This window comes from Eucalyptus grandis, chromosome 1 (assembly GCF_016545825.1).
Source record: "Eucalyptus grandis isolate ANBG69807.140 chromosome 1, ASM1654582v1, whole genome shotgun sequence".
Lineage (NCBI taxonomy): Eukaryota > Viridiplantae > Streptophyta > Magnoliopsida > Myrtales > Myrtaceae > Eucalyptus > Eucalyptus grandis.
In genome coordinates this window covers 13,963,190-13,978,998 of record NC_052612.1, presented here as the reverse complement: position 1 = coordinate 13,978,998, position 15,809 = coordinate 13,963,190, and the positions used below count along the sequence as shown (strand labels likewise).

At 39.6% G+C, this 15,809-nt stretch overlaps 1 protein-coding gene across 1 annotated transcript; it reads right to left on the bottom strand.

Moving 5' to 3' along the window:
• Positions 1 to 9,121: 9,121 nt before the first annotated feature.
• Positions 9,122 to 10,552, bottom strand: LOC104453969 (scarecrow-like protein 8). The gene has a single exon (XM_010068640.3). The coding sequence runs from the start codon at positions 10,550 to 10,552 to the stop codon at positions 9,122 to 9,124; it is 1,431 nt and encodes a 476-aa protein (XP_010066942.2).
• Positions 10,553 to 15,809: the final 5,257 nt, after the last annotated feature.

Sequence of the window (15,809 nt, the reverse complement as noted above, 5' to 3'; positions counted from 1 at the left end):
GCAATGTTTCTTTAGTTGAAGGACTCAACTACAATACACTCGATGCAGTCAACTATGCGATACCGGTTTCAAAATCAACTTTCAAGAGGGAATATATTCAGGAACCAGTAAAGATTCTACTCAGTCATTCATGGGTCGAAGACATGGAAATATCTACCTCTTGGATGTCAAACCAAACGAATCACAATGTCTAATCTCAATTCAAGACGAAGCAAACTTATGGCACAGAAAACTTGGGCACATCAATATGAAGCGAGATAACCAAAATTTCAGCAAAGAAGCTTGTTCGTGGTTTACCCAATCTGTCATACCAAAAGTCTGATCTATATACACCATGCATATTGGGAAAACAAGTAAGAAATTCCTTTAAATCAATAAATCAAGTTTCCACTAATCATGTACTGCAGCTTCTGCATATGGATCTCTTTGGACCAACCAGAACTTAGAGTATTGGAGGTAAGAAATATTGCCTTGTAATTGTGGATGACTACTCACGATTTACTTGGGTATATTTCCCGGCAAGTAAGTCTGAAACATTTTCTTACTTTGAAAAGTTTGCTAAAAAGGTTCAAAATGAAAAGGGGTATGTTATTTCAAGCATAAGAACAGACCATGGAGGCGAATTTGAAAATCAAGATTTTACAAAATTTTGTGATGAATATGGTTTTCAGCATGTGTTCTCCTCTCCATATACTCCAGAGCAAAACGGAGTTGTGGAAAGAAAGAATAGGTCGCTTCAAGAAATGGCTAGAACTCTTTTAATTGAAAGTAACATCTCTTCACGTTTTTTGGTCAAGCAGTTTCTACAAAGATGTTATATTATTAATAGAGTTTTTCTAAGGCCTATTCTAGAAAAAAAAAAAAAACCCTATGAGTTATTCAAAGAAAAGAAGCCTATTGTTTCATATTTTCATGTGTTTGGATGTAAATGCTTTATATTGAAAAATGCAAATGATCGAGTTGGCAAGTTTGAAGAAAAATCGGACGAAGGCATCTTCCTTGGATATTCAACCACAAGCAAAGCGTATAAAGTCTACAACAAGAAGACTGAATCAGGAGGAATCAATGAATGTCGATTTCAAGATTCTATGCAAAATGAATCTATTCAGACTCATCTTGAAGAATCTGAATTTGCTCCAGACTCTACAAAGTCTAAATTTCGGGAAGCGTTCGGTCTTCTAAAGACCAGCAACAAATGATTATTGAAGATTCAAATGAAGGAAGTGATCATCAACCTAACAAATCAATCAGTAACTGGAAGCATAAGTCCGGTCATCCTAAAGATCTTATTATTGGCGACATTAATGAAGGAATTCGCACAAAATCCAAAAGGCGCGAAGAGTCTAGTGCTGTGGCTCTTGTCTCTGAAATAGAACCCAAAAGCATAGAAGAAGCTTTATCTGATGAAAACTGGATTGAAGCTATGCAAGAAGAGCTTAGGCAATTTAGTATTAATGATGTCTGGGAATTGACTCCTAAATCGAAAGGTAAGTCTGTTATTGGAGCTAAATGGGTTTTCAGGAACAAGATGGACGAGAAAGGAAAAGTCGTAAGAAACAAAGCAAGACTTGTGGCCAAGGGATATACGCAAGAAGAAGAGATAGACTATGACGAGACATACGCACCAGTAGCGAGGTTAGAAGCAATTCGATTATTACTTGCTTTTGCTTGTTATAAGAATTTCGAGTTATTCCAAATGGACGTCAAAAACGCTTTCTGAATGGATCCATCCATGAGGAAGTCTATGTGGAACAACCACAGGTTCGAAGACCCAAGGAAACCGAGATTCAATATTCGGATCCGAAAAAGGCCTTATATGGTTTAAAGCAAGCACCTTGAGCTTGGTACGACAGGCTGAGTAAGTTTTTAATTCAAAACGGGTTTGTTAAAGACGCAGACCTAGCCGGATGCAGAGTTGATAGAAAGAGCACCTCGGGTACCTGTCAACTACTTGGAAGCAGGACAGTGTCTTGGTTTTCAAGGAAGCAAAATACAGTAACTCTTTCTACAGCAGAAGCATAATTCATGCACAGAGATTAAGTGTGACAATACCAGCGCAATCAATCTGACCAAGAATCCAATTCTTCACTCAACAGCAAAGCATATAGAGATTCGACATCACTTCATTAGAGATCATGTTCGAGAATGGAGAAGTTTCGATTCGGTTTGTTGACTCAAAGAACCAACTATCGGATATATTTACAAAACCTTTGGAGAAAATCAATTTGAACTTATTCGTTCCCGGACTCAACATCTTGAAGTCTGAAGAAGAAGTAAAAGTCTAGAGACTCTCAGACTCAGATAATCGAGATTTTTACTGTAAGTTATTTTATTCTCTCTCTTAGATTAAATCTCGAAAAGGTACAATTATCTGTCCATAATTGATTTTTGCTATTTCCGTGATTATCGCAATCTTTCTTTTTCGAAAATGAAGTTAATCTTAAATGGCAGTTATCTAATTTTTAAAAAATGCAGTTTTTTTTTAAAAGGGCATCTTTTTACTTACTTTTATGACATTCCGTATGCCTCTCTTCGACTGTCCTATATACAAACAGTTCTTCTTCGTTTTACTCCAAAAAACACTAAAAAGCATCGATCTTCCACTTATGTCTTCTTCTCTTGTTTAATCTTCATCTTTCTTGGGAAAAACAAGTTTGGAATCTTTCAAAGACTATGAAAGATGTCGTCTCAAAGGAAGTCTTCGAGGATTGCAAGCAGGGGACCGCAGAAAATGCGTGAGGGGCCTACTCACTTTGATCTCACCAAGGAAGAATAGTCTCCTAGTCAGCAGCAGAGCCCACAATATTCTCAGCAGCATCCATCTCCTCCCTTTAGTCCATAGGATGTTGGTCATCGAGAAGAGGAAGAAATCGTCGAAGGCGCAGATCTTGTAAGAATTCAAAAGCCCTCTTTTAATTATAAGCTTTACCGTGCTTTAAAGAGGACCGGTACTCCATTAAACTACATCGATGAGTTTCTTAAGGACAAAGGGTATGGTAATGAGTACATCTTTTTACGAAATATGGAGCGTTTGGGAATTGCCCCTACGGGGTTGGTAGAAGAAACACTTGCAAATATCCCAAGTGATCCGCGTGTTGGAGGGCTGAATCAGCCAGATGGAAATGATGATGACAAGTTGTACAGTCAATTTCAACTGAGAATGGGTGTTGCAGCAAGCATTCGAAGCAAAAGGACAGACTTGTTTCGTTCAGAGGAACACAAGTATCTTTACACTAAGTTGTTGAAGCGTGGGGTGATAAACCCTAGAAGTGTAGATTTTGATTTCCTTGACTCTGTGAATGTCAATTTGAGGGAAAAATTCAGTCTTCTTCAACTTGAGCAGTTTTGTTCTGAACCTACAAAAGCTTATGCTGAACTCATTGCATACTTCTATTCGAATCTCAGTTTCCTGGACGCGAATAGATTCTCTTTTAGTGTCCGAGATCAAGATTATGTGGTGGATGTAGATATGTTGGCTGATGTGATTGAGGTTGAAAGAGGGAGATATCAACCTATCAATGTGTCTATTGCTCGTGCCACACTGGAACTTGTTAAGGATAGAAGGATAGATGGAAGAATTTCCTACTCAAGGATGCATGCGTTCAACATTCTGCTTCACAATATTGTGATTAATTGCCTTAGACCAAAATCTACTTCAAAGACTGATGTTTCAAACTCAGAGGCAAAGCTGATGTACACCATCAATACTGGGAAAAAGTTTTCTCTTCCTCACACTATTATGTTCCACATGTATAAAGCAGTGGTGAAAGACAATGGTCAACTTCCTTATCCAGCTCTTGTGACCAAGTTATTCAGACATTTGAATATTCAGCCTCCCCGAAATCTCTGTGTTCGATCTTATGATCAAATGGTGGTGGGACTGAAAATGGTGTCCAAAATGCGTTTGAAGGAACTCAACAAAGCATTGGAGAAATTCAAGGAGAAAACCCCTATCAAGAATCATCAAATCTCTTCAGCAGCAAAAAGAAAAGGGAAGGAGCCCATGGTTGCTCCATCCAAGAAAAGAAGAGCTCTCATCGTTGAGGATGAAGATGATGAGGAAGACATCACAATTTCTGCTATGGCATTGAAGAACCTGAGTTGTTCTGTTCCAGAATCAACGGAACAACAAGAGAAAGACTCAGAACATAGGACTGGAGAAAGAGAAGATTTGGAAGCAGAAGAGAAAGAAACAGAGGAGAAAGAAGCAGATGAAAGAGATGCTGAGGAAGAAAGAATTGAAGAAGAAGAAGAAGAGAAGAAAGGAGATCAAGAGGAAGGAGAGCATGAGGAACACTCTTCTCCACCTGAAGGCATGGAAACAGGGGGAGATCATGAGAAAAGAGGAATGTCCTCATATCCTGCCACCAGTGAAGGAGTAAGTCGATCTCCAGCAAATCCAGAGGACATCTATGCCTCTCAATTTCCTAAGGAGGGACATGGTGTTTCATCGCCAAATCTGCGTAACTATGCTGATTTGTCATCGTCTGCCTTTACTCCATCTGATCGTGCAGGAGCCAGTACGCAGACTGATAATTCAACAGATTTTCGCAGAATTCTCGATGTTCTCTTAGAGTTGCGGGGTCAGATATATGCTATGGGACACAAAGTGCAGAATTTGCATACTACAAGCCAAGCTTCTTCAGTTTCTCTAAATGATCGGATCCAAGCCCTTGCTCTTCAGATTCAAGCAAATGCTAAGGGTGAAGATGTAACTCAACTGAAGGAAGAATTGAGAAAGCTGGAAGGCATTGTCCAGTCAATGGGAGATTTCTAGCTTGTTCGTGTTCCCAAGCAATCTTGATTCCATTCTCTTTCTATCTCAACCTTTTTTTCTGATGACAAAAATGGGGAGAGATGCGAGATTTGAAAACTTTGAACTTAAACTTGTTGAACTTTTGGTTTGTTTTGATGTTTGACTTGACTTGACTTGTGTGTCTGGATGTGGACTGAATTTGGGATTTGGATTTGATTGCTTATATTAAGTACTATTGATATCTTATGAATGGCTTTACTCACATGAAAGACTAACCTATTTTCTGTGGTTGCAGATTCTAGTGTTATCATTAAGCCATTTATCTTTATAAGATATCCATATTTGCATGAGTAATGTTTTGCAGGTCAAAGTTATTCAAATCTGCATGAAAGTTTTGTCACCATCAAAAAGGGGGAGATTGTTGGAGAAATCTTCCTGGAGTGTTTTGAAACCCGACAAAACGTTTCCTTCGATCTAGTCTCGAAGATTTGCGTACTCTACTATTTAAAGTCCGAAGACCTCTGGACTGCCAGACTCAGGACTCAAAGTCTATCATCATTGACAGTTTCTAGTTTGTCGAAGAAGGTCTATCCAGGACTGGATGTTTCGTTAAGGATTTGATCTTATCGACTGATGAAGATCTCTTGGCTGGATATGACATAACGGAATCCTTTATTCGAATCAAGATTGATTAAGGATCCAATGATTGGCGAAGTATACTTGGAAGGTTCTACTTATGGAAATCGAGATTCTGATTGTATGGGCGAACGTGATTGATGGGCTATCGACATGTTCCTTAAATAGCTCGAATGATCTTCCTAATTGATTCCGTCCAACGGATAGATTAGAGGAATTCATTTGGTAAGTGTCAACGGGTATGATGGCATAAAGGAGTTTATAAGGAAGACGTTCCAGTTATTCGAGTGTGTGCGCGATAGAAGAATTCCAAAGTCTAAAGCTCCTTGTTCTTAGTCAATTCATTTGCTGAGCGAAATCTTGTACGCAAAAAAGAGTTTATATTTTAGAGAAATCTTGAGGAAGTGTGGTAGAGTATCTACACTGTGAAATCAAGGAGAGCTTTGCTGTAACAACTCCTTTGTTCATAGTGAAATCCAGCCGGTGGGCTGTCAGTGCGGAAGAGTGGACGTAGGCTTGGAATAAGCGAACCACTATAAACATTGTGTTCATTTTCTCTTCCCTACTCTTTTACTTTGATCATAATTACTTGTGATATCAAAAGGCGAGCTTCATTTTCATTGTCTAATATTGTTCACATATCACGAGAAATTGTTTTTTGCACCTATTCACCCCCTCTAGGTGCTTATACTAGCTATCTCAAGTTGGAAATAAAAGGGCAAGATCTACAAGTATTTGCACCTCCCCAAGAAACATAGCCGATAGATGGATAGAGAAAAATGGCTCCATGTCAAAGGATTCTCCGAACTCGGGGTCTAGAGGCCTTTTGCCTGTGATGAGCTCCAACAGTACGACACCGAGCGGACTAGAGGTCGTAAGAGGGAGGCGGAGGGGCGTCGGCGTCGAGTTGGGTTCGGGGAGGAGGGGGTATCGGAATCGAGGCGGCAGAGTCAACCGGTGGAGGCGAAGGTGGAGGGCCATCGGAGTCGCATTTTGCTGTAAGAGAGGCATGACTTCGTGGAGGGGGAGAGAGAGAGTAGAGCGGACGTCGTGAGAGGGAGGTGGAGGAGCGTCAGCGTCGGCGTCGGTGAGGGGGGCGATGGAAGAAACCAGCGGAGGCGGAGGGGCTCAACATTTCTTCTCCAGCAACCTCGCATCCAAGCCTTCTGGTGTGTGGGGGTCTCACTCGGTGGGAGACGCTCGCCGACGTTAAGAGGAGCTCGAAGAGGCCTGCTTCTCCTCCGCGTGCTGCATCTGCGATCCCGGTTGTTCCACATATACCGAATTTGGCTTTCTTGGATCTTCAAAGCTAGGTGGTTGTTCCACATAGACTTCTTCTCAGATAAATTCATTTAGGAATGCACTCTTTACATCCATTTGGAATAACCTGAAACTTTTAAAGCAAGCAAAAGCAAGAAGTAATCTAATTGCTTCTAATCTTGCTACTGGTGCGTAGGTCTCGTCATAGTCTATCCCTTCTTCTTATGTATATTCTTTGGCCACGAGTCTTGTTTTGTTCCTGATCACTTTTCCTTTCTCGTCCACTTTGTTCCTGAAACTCATTTAGCTCCAATAATAGATTTACCTTCCTAAACATCGTTGATGTTGAACTGTTTGAGTTCTTCTTGCAGCTTCAATCTAGCTTTTATCAACCAAGGCTTCTTTTATAATTTTGGGTTCAATTTCAGAAATAAGTGCCAAAGCACTAGACTCTTCTCGCCTTTTGGATCTGGTTCGAATTCTTTCATCAATGTTGCCAATGATAAGTTTTTTGGGATAACTAGACTTATGCTTCCAATTGCTGGTTGATTTGTGAGTATGCTCATCCTCTGCTTCAGTTGAATTTTTTGGTTCTTCCTGTTGTTGAGTTTCAAGAGTCTGAACTTCTGCAAAGGAAGTAGACTTTGTAACATCTCAAGCAGGTTCAGTCTCTTCAAGTTGAGTCTCTACCACTTGATTCTGTGTAGAGTCTTGAAACTTGAGATTCATAGACTCTTCAACAGACTAAGTCTTTTTGTTAAATACTCTGTAGGCTTTGCCTGTTGTTGAGTAACCGAGAAAAAAATCATTCATCTGACTTTTCTTCAAACTTACCAGTTTGATCATTTGCATTTTTCAAAATAAAACGTTTGCAATCAAATACGTGAAAATAAGAAACATTTGGCTTCTTTCCTTTAAACACCTCATAAGGAGGTTTCTCTAAAATAGGCCTAAAAAATACATAACAAGCTGTAGAAATTGCTTCAACCCAAAAATGAGAAGAAATATTGCTTTCAATTAAAATAGTTCTTGCAATTTCCTGCAACGATTTATTCTTTCTTTCCACAACTCCATTTTGCTCTAGAGTATATGGCAATAAAAAAACATGCTGCAAACCAAATTCATCACAGAAATTTGTAAAGTCATGATTTTCAAACCCACCTCCATGATTTGTTTGCATGCTTGCAATAGTATGTCCTTTCTTATTCTGAATTTTCTTAGCAAACTTTGAAAAATGAGAAAATGCTTCAGACTTACTTGCCAAGAAAAATACCCATGTAAAGCGAGAGTAATCATCCACGATTACTAAGCAGTATTTCTTTCCATCAATACTTTTCTCAACGGCACATCCACCGCCCTATCATCAAGACTCTCGAAAACACCTTTCTTTCCACCCTCAATCTTTTCTCTGAACATGGCGATTTGCCCTTGAAACTCCAGCTCCTCATCACTCAAGCCCTCAGTTGTGCCGTGATTACACCCTCCATCCAGTGAAGTATAGTCTAGCGCAGCTATCCATGATTGCCTCGCTGTTTTCTCTCTGCCCTTATCGCATTTATCGTTACCTGATCAAGAAACAACGAGCTAGACAAATCCTGCTGCTTCACAATTCCAATTGCAACCAACCATCTCTTTGCATCATCTCTACACGAACCTTCCCTTTTTCTCCTCAAACACCTTTCCCTTTTCACCCTCTTCCTCATTAGATCTCAATTTATCCACCTTGCCTCAATGTTTGTTTGACTGTGGCACTGCATTTCACAATACCCTTCAAAACAATGTAGAATTTGGGTTTAGGGTCGGGGGACTTTGATCCCGCAGCATAGCGAGAGCTGCTCAATGAAGAAAGGGTCCTCGTGTTTTTTCGGAGCTTGCGTAGGGCTTTTTTAGTGTACGTGCCAGCTTGAGGAAGGACATTCAAAGGAAAAATACTGGCGGACAAGTAATATTGCTCTCTATTAAACCGGGAAAGGAGATATCACCATCATGGACAGAAATTAAAGCACAAATATTAGCGTCATACCACATCAAGTATCACTCATGTCGAAAATACCCCCCTCCCGCGAAAGATTGAGCGGAATTGGAGCTCGACCTAAGCTTTAAACTACTACAAACCTCCATAAAGGATGTAACAGGTGGAGCCCCACAACAATTATTGACGGAGAAGAAAGAGTGCATTAAGCTACTACAAACCTCCATAAAGGATGTAACGGGTGGAGCCCCACAACAATTATTGACGGAGAAGAAAGAGTGCACACAAAAATTCAATACATACCAAACGGAACAAATCAAATAGCGCAAGAAATGAATGCCATGCACGGAAAAAAAAAATTCCCTCTAATCCAAACATCTCTTTTTTATTTCCTCAATTGCTTGGGGGATTGGATTCTCTTCTTCTTTTTCCATTTTCTCAGGAAACACATCTTGAAAACAATATATAGCACATTACGCATATGTATATCAATTTGGTTAACACCAAGAAGATGCGACGGTGAGAGTTCGGCCGCGCCAGCCGAAGGAACACCCACCATTCTCTTCTTTCACCGTGAATCTCGGGTCCCGAGTCCGGGGCCAACAGTGGAGCCACGCCTTCATCGACTCGGCCACGTGTGGACCCAGTGGCTTCAACTCGAACCCAGCCATCCCCATGCGGGCCCTCCACTTCCCGAACACCTCGCATCTTTCAACTCGGTCCCTACCTTCGCAAGCAACCAAGTTCCCCAATTTCCGACTCAGGCCCTCCTCTGCCCTCACTTGCTCCGATTTGCCCCACAGCGCTGTAGACTCGATCGACTCGAGCAGCGCCCCGTAGTACGCCAGCGCCTCTCCCACGCGCATCGTGAACGGCGCCGTATTCCCGTTCATCTCCTGCTCCACCAGCGTCACCACCCGCGGCGCCAGACGCTTCACACGCCAGAGGAGCTCGTCGCGCGGGTTCTCCGTGGACACGCTCTTGTCCGGCACTCTGTACAGCTTGAACGCCAAGTTCACTGCCAGCACCTCGTCGGGCTCGCAGCCCAGTGAGTCACGGCTCAACTCGCTCAGCTTCTGCCTCACGATGTTGAATACTAACCTAACATTCATCTGGGCCGCGAGTTCAGTCAGTCGATCCCCAATCATCTTGAGCCTCTCCTCACTGTTGAAGCTATCTGGGAGCGTCGTGATCTTAAGGGTGGATTGACTGCCCGCCTGAGGGATGGACTGCACGTAAAAGAGAATGAGGAGATTGCGGTACTGTCCTTCCCAACCAATATCGAAATCAATCACATGGAGCTTGTTAGTGGAGGGTTGCTCCGATGCAGCTTCCAAAATCGCGTTATTGGCAGCCATGAAACCGAGCTTGAAACAAGGAGACATATCGTAAAGTGACCAAACCGATAACAAATGTTCCTCGGCCAACAACTCCGCCACGGGAGGGGGGTAATCAACGGGGCTCACGCGCGATTTAAGCGCAGACAACATGTATCCCATCAATTTCTGCTCTGAATTACCCATGAAATTCGGCATCGCAGACAAGCGCCTCAGGATCTCCGAAGCCACGTCTGCTCTGCCCTCGTATATCACCGTCGCAGCCTCCATTAGGGACTCCTTCGAGCAGATGAATACCGGAGACCTGATGCTCTCACTTCCCATGGAGACCTCGGAACTGACAAAGGCGTTGCTAGGGGCCTGCAAGACCTCATAGGACTCAGCCGCACTCGATAGGGATTGGGTGTTGCTGAACGACCTGAGAACGCTGACGATCAGATCGTCCGCAAACAAGGGCTGCTGTGGGTTATCGCCAGTTTGAGAGTGAGCGTCGAAGACATCTTTAAGCTTCTTGGGATTGTGGCCACAGAGCTCCTGGATCTCGCGCTTGCGGCTGGAGGAGAGGTTCTTAGGCCAAGCGCAACGCTCCATTGATGAGAGAGGTCTTGAGCTTTGCTTTGTAATGATGAGGGAGTGAATGAAAGTGGAGAGAGAGAGAGAGAGAGAGAGAGAGGAGACTAAGTGAGAGATAGAGAGAGAGAGCGCTCATTACCCATTGTCAGAGAGAGAGAGGGAGAGAAAGCGCTCATTGTCCATTGTCACGGGCAGGAGGCATGGAAGATGAGTGGCGGGGGGTGCGAAAATTCCACATCTTGCAGGACCCAGCCATGCTCACGCGCGGCGCGTAGGAGTTACTGTATAAATATCTTGTGTTATTAGTATTATTATTGTTATAATAGTTATCATATATGGATGGAAGTGATAATTAAATTCTCTCAAATGTCATATTATGCACGTTATATTCATGAAACCTAAGGAGATCATTATTTCATATTTGTTATTCTCTTTTATTAATATTGTTAGAAACAGCTGAAATATAACTAAGTAATTTCTCATAACTTTAATGATTCTTCGTATCTCTTGAACTTGTGCATTATCTCCATTTGATGGTGCATTTTTTTATTAACTTATCTTGATTGATTGTAATTGATGTTACAATATCATGTTACTTTGTTGACATATAAATTTTTGCGATCCAATTAGTTATTTATTACATGAAAAATTAGGAACTAAACTTTAGCTTCAAAACAAAAATAATATTAAATTGCATAGCATACAATCTTAAGAGGATTTATTTTATCGCATTTGCATTGGATTGACAACTGATGAGCTTTAATTTTACAAGTTGGAAGATAGGTATTTTTGGAAAAGAATTCATTTTATTACGGAGGATTTTTCTTATATCCATACAATCTATTCATATATCTTCAATAAATGCAAGCATGAGAAGGAGATATTGGGAGCTTGTCTTTACAAAATTTGGAATTTGGGAAATTTCTATTACGATCTTAAATTTTTGGTAATATTCGATAAAATTGATGAAAAATATTCATTTTTTTGCACAATTCAATGTGGAAAGCGAGGAAATCAAACAAGGCAAGAAGAGATGTGGAAAATAAAAAGAAACATTGCATGGATGGGCACATATTTCGACCATATATTCGGGAGGTTATATGCGAGCAAAAGTGATTTTTATACATATTGAGAAAGGAAGTTTGAATCTAGCCTAAGCAGACAGGAAAAAGTGAAAAAAAGAAAAAACGAATAAAATATTATAAAAAGCCCTAGTTCCTCACCTGTAAAGGTTGCTCACAAACGGACAAGGAGGGTGAGGAGATAAAAAAAAAAAAAATTGAAAAAGAAGCTCTCTCCCGTCTATTCAACTGGTCAACAAAAAGTGGTCTTTCCCGACTTAAAAAAAACAAAAAGTCGTCTTTCTCTCCTTCTCTGACAAGGTGCAGACGAAAAGGTGGGGTCTTCTCTGATAAAGTGCACAGAGAGAGAAGACGTGAGAGAAAGAAAAATTAAAAAAGAAAAAAAGAAGGGTTGTTAATGCTTCTGAACTTTCAACAGCCTATAGGTCTGCGTCTGAACTTTGAGATTGATCGAACTTGCCGCTATTAATCTCCGACTTGAGAGTCTATAGGTCTGCGTCTGAACTTTCAACAGCCTCACTTACACCATCTTTTTTCAACTCCCCCCGTTTACTCTCAGATCTCCCGCCACAAGGTTAAAAAGCTTCCTCTTAAATCATCTTCTCTCGCAAAGGCCGTAGATCTATCATCTTCTATTTGGCTCATCAATTTCAAGCTCACATTACTGTGCTGGTACCTGTGATTATCGGAAAACAAGTCTGATCAAGGCTTGTTAATGCGATCAATGATTGAGATTCTCTTAGCTTTTTGTTTTTCCTTGAATTTTCTCCCTTCTGACTCAATGTGCAATGTGTAATGTCTAATAAGAGTTTTGGTCTTCTTTCAAAGAATATAAAAACACATAAATTGGAGTTGATGAGAGAAAAAAGAAAAAAATGACATAAATGATTTTTAAACTTTGACTCAATATGCAATGTGGCTTCTAAACTTTCAATTTATTCGATATGATCTATACACTTTAACTCAATATACAATGTAATATCTAAACTTTTAAATCATTCAACGTGACCCATGAATTTTTCACATAAATGGGGGACTAAATCAAACATATAAAAAATTAAATTTCAATAATTTCATATCTGGTCAAAATCTTGGCTAATTTGTCAAAGTGGGCAGCTCAAGGAAACAGTAGATCATGGAACAAATAGTTTCTACCCCACTTTGAAAGTATCACGACATTAAAAAAATTGCAAGAAAATGTATCTTTGTTTCAGTCAAATATTTCAAAGTGCTGGGTTTCGAGTCTAGAGACTTCGATGTTTCGCATAGCATTTAACAATCAAAAGTAGAGTAAAAACACGCCTCATCTTCATCCGCGACAAATGGAGACGGGCATTCAGAACCTTCCCCCTTTCCTTGCGAGTTCTCTCCACGGTCTCTCTGTTTTTTTATTTTTTTGTTCTTCTCGCTTCCCACTAGTTCACCCGTCCACTCTCAACTACTCCCTATCTTTTTTTTTTCTTTTTTAAATTCTTTTCATTTCCCACTTTTTCTTTTGCCAAGTCAATGTTCTCCCGATGCAAAGGCCAGCACATGCGGGGAAACAGAGGAGAAACATCGCTTGGCAGGGGAGGGTGACAAGGATGCATGAAAAGCACAATTACTTAAGAATAACAAAAATAATCAACAGTTGGACAGCAATGATATCATCTTCGTGATTAAAGAATTCAAACATTCGTATATTTAAATGGAAGTTGTTGCCGGGTAGCCTAGGTGGAAGGAAACTGAAGGGGAAAAGGCGAAAGACTACGCGCACTTCAGCCAGCAAAAACTGGATGGAGACATTCTCTACTTGCTCCTAATTTATGGAGTGAGATGGGAAAAGTCCTCACAGTCTCAGCCTGAAGCAAATATCTTTGCCAATGAATAAAGGTGGCAAAATGGGTCATAGACCCCATATATGACCCACTTAAATAATAAATGGGTCATATATTGGTCACTTATTTTTTGACAAAAAGTAATGAAATGAGTTTAACAATTAAAGACTTTTATAGATTGGTCTTAAATGAGTCTTAAGTGGATCTTAAATGGGTTGGATTTAGAACCCATTTTCACCCAAAACCTCACAATGTCTCTTTTCTCTCTTTAACTTTACAAAAATATATATTTTTTTTTATAAAAATCGAAATTATAATAATTTTTTTATTTTAATTTTCTTTTCTTTTTCTTTCCTTTTTTTTTTTTTTTTTTTTCTTTTTCTCCTGGTCGCCAACACGACAATGGCCTACAAATCCGCCTGAGTGAGCCAAGCGAGCTCGAGGTTCGCCCGTGGCCGGCCGCCGCCGCCATCGTGGCCTAGCCCGGCCAAAGAAGAAGAAGAACAAAAAGAAAAAGAAAATTAAAAGTTATATTTTAAAAATAAAAATTATTTTTAAAAATGATTAAAATTCGATTTTTAAATAATTATTTTAAAAATTATATAAATTGTCCATTAAATTTGTGTTGTATAAAATTATTTTAGCAATACGATTTTAAAAAATATATATATGCATTATATATAATAATAATAATAATAATAATAATAATAATAATAATAATAATAATAATAATAATAATAATAATAATAATAATAATAATAATAATAATAATAATAATAATAATAATAATAATAATAATAATAATAATAATAATAATAATAATAATAATAATAATAATAATAATAATAATAATAATAATAATAATAATAATAATAATAATAATAATAATAATAATAATAATAAGCTTTCTTAAGTTAGTTAAATAGGTTGGATATGGGTCAAAATTTTTGCATTGTAATAAATGGGTCATAAACGGGTTAAATAGGTCGATTTGAGTCGGACCATTTATGACCCGACCCAAATCCGACTCGACCCACTTGTTTAATGGGTCTATCAATGAACAACAAAAATATTCGGATGGTGAAGTTCTCTCAACAACAGGAACGAACACTAATCACCAAAATTACTCAAAACATTGCATTGGTAACAACAAAGAGTAAGCGAGAGAACGAAGTGAGTCCGATCGAGCATTGATGAGGACTCTGTTGAGCACATCATAAAAATCCAAATCAAGGCACATGAAAACGCTGAAGCAGGCGTACGCATGAGCAATCAACAAAGGTGAGCCTAGTTTGGTACCCATGGCATGGGAAAGCACTTAGCAGGTTGATGCGGTGATGAACCTAAACTCGGTCACAAGTGCAAGAGCGAGGTAAATTGTCACGCCCCGATCCTCGGTCACGTGCTTATCCTTCCACTTTGGTCGATTTTAAAATACGATATCCCAAAACTACGTATCACCGACCCTTTCCTTTTTAATAGCACATGCGGAAGTAGTTATAAAAATTCCCAGACAATAAAGCAATGGGATATACAAGTAGGACTAGAAACTTGAACTTGAAAACCAACCCTCTATGTACATATATAACAACTCAGTCATACATATACATATACAAGCCAAGTTAAAAAGGTCGGTTTCTACTCAAACAGGTTCTACAGCAAAAGTCATCAGATAGGAGTGGAGTCTCAGTTCTCATCAGGATCCTACTCTAGATCATCCTCGAGGTTCTCCTTTAGATACTCCTCTTTAGGTTCTTTCTCCTCAGGTTCCTCATCAAGGTCCTGAAATGTTATCCCACAACCGAGATGAGATTACGTCTCAGCAAGTTCTACCCCCTAAAACCCGATTAGTAAACTAATACACCTTAGGCTGTCTATGCACAACATAAGTCAGAGGATTTACCTTAGTCTCAGATTCCACCTGCATATTTGCATAGATCAAATAGGCATCCAAGTAATCACATCACTGATCGAAGTATCGATCAAATCGACCTAGTCAATTACACGCCAACAAGACCACTCATGGTCATTTCTATTATTCCAATCAATTTACAACATCAATTCAAGGTAATGATCAATCGACCTAGTCGATTACGTCTCAATCAACCATTCACCGATCATTTTATTCAATCAATTAATTCATAACATCAAATCAAGCAAAGGATCACATCAAAGCACACTCAGATCAAATCATCGATCAATCGACCTAGTAGATTACATGTCGGTCGGATCATTTCTAGGTCATTCATTCCATCCCATATAACCTTCAATAGTAAACTTAGTCACAGAGTTTCATTAATACTCTCGGGCGTCGTTTTCGCCAAGGTGACATAAGTAACAGATGGTCTACGCGCGTTCTTTAAGGTGTCGTTTTCG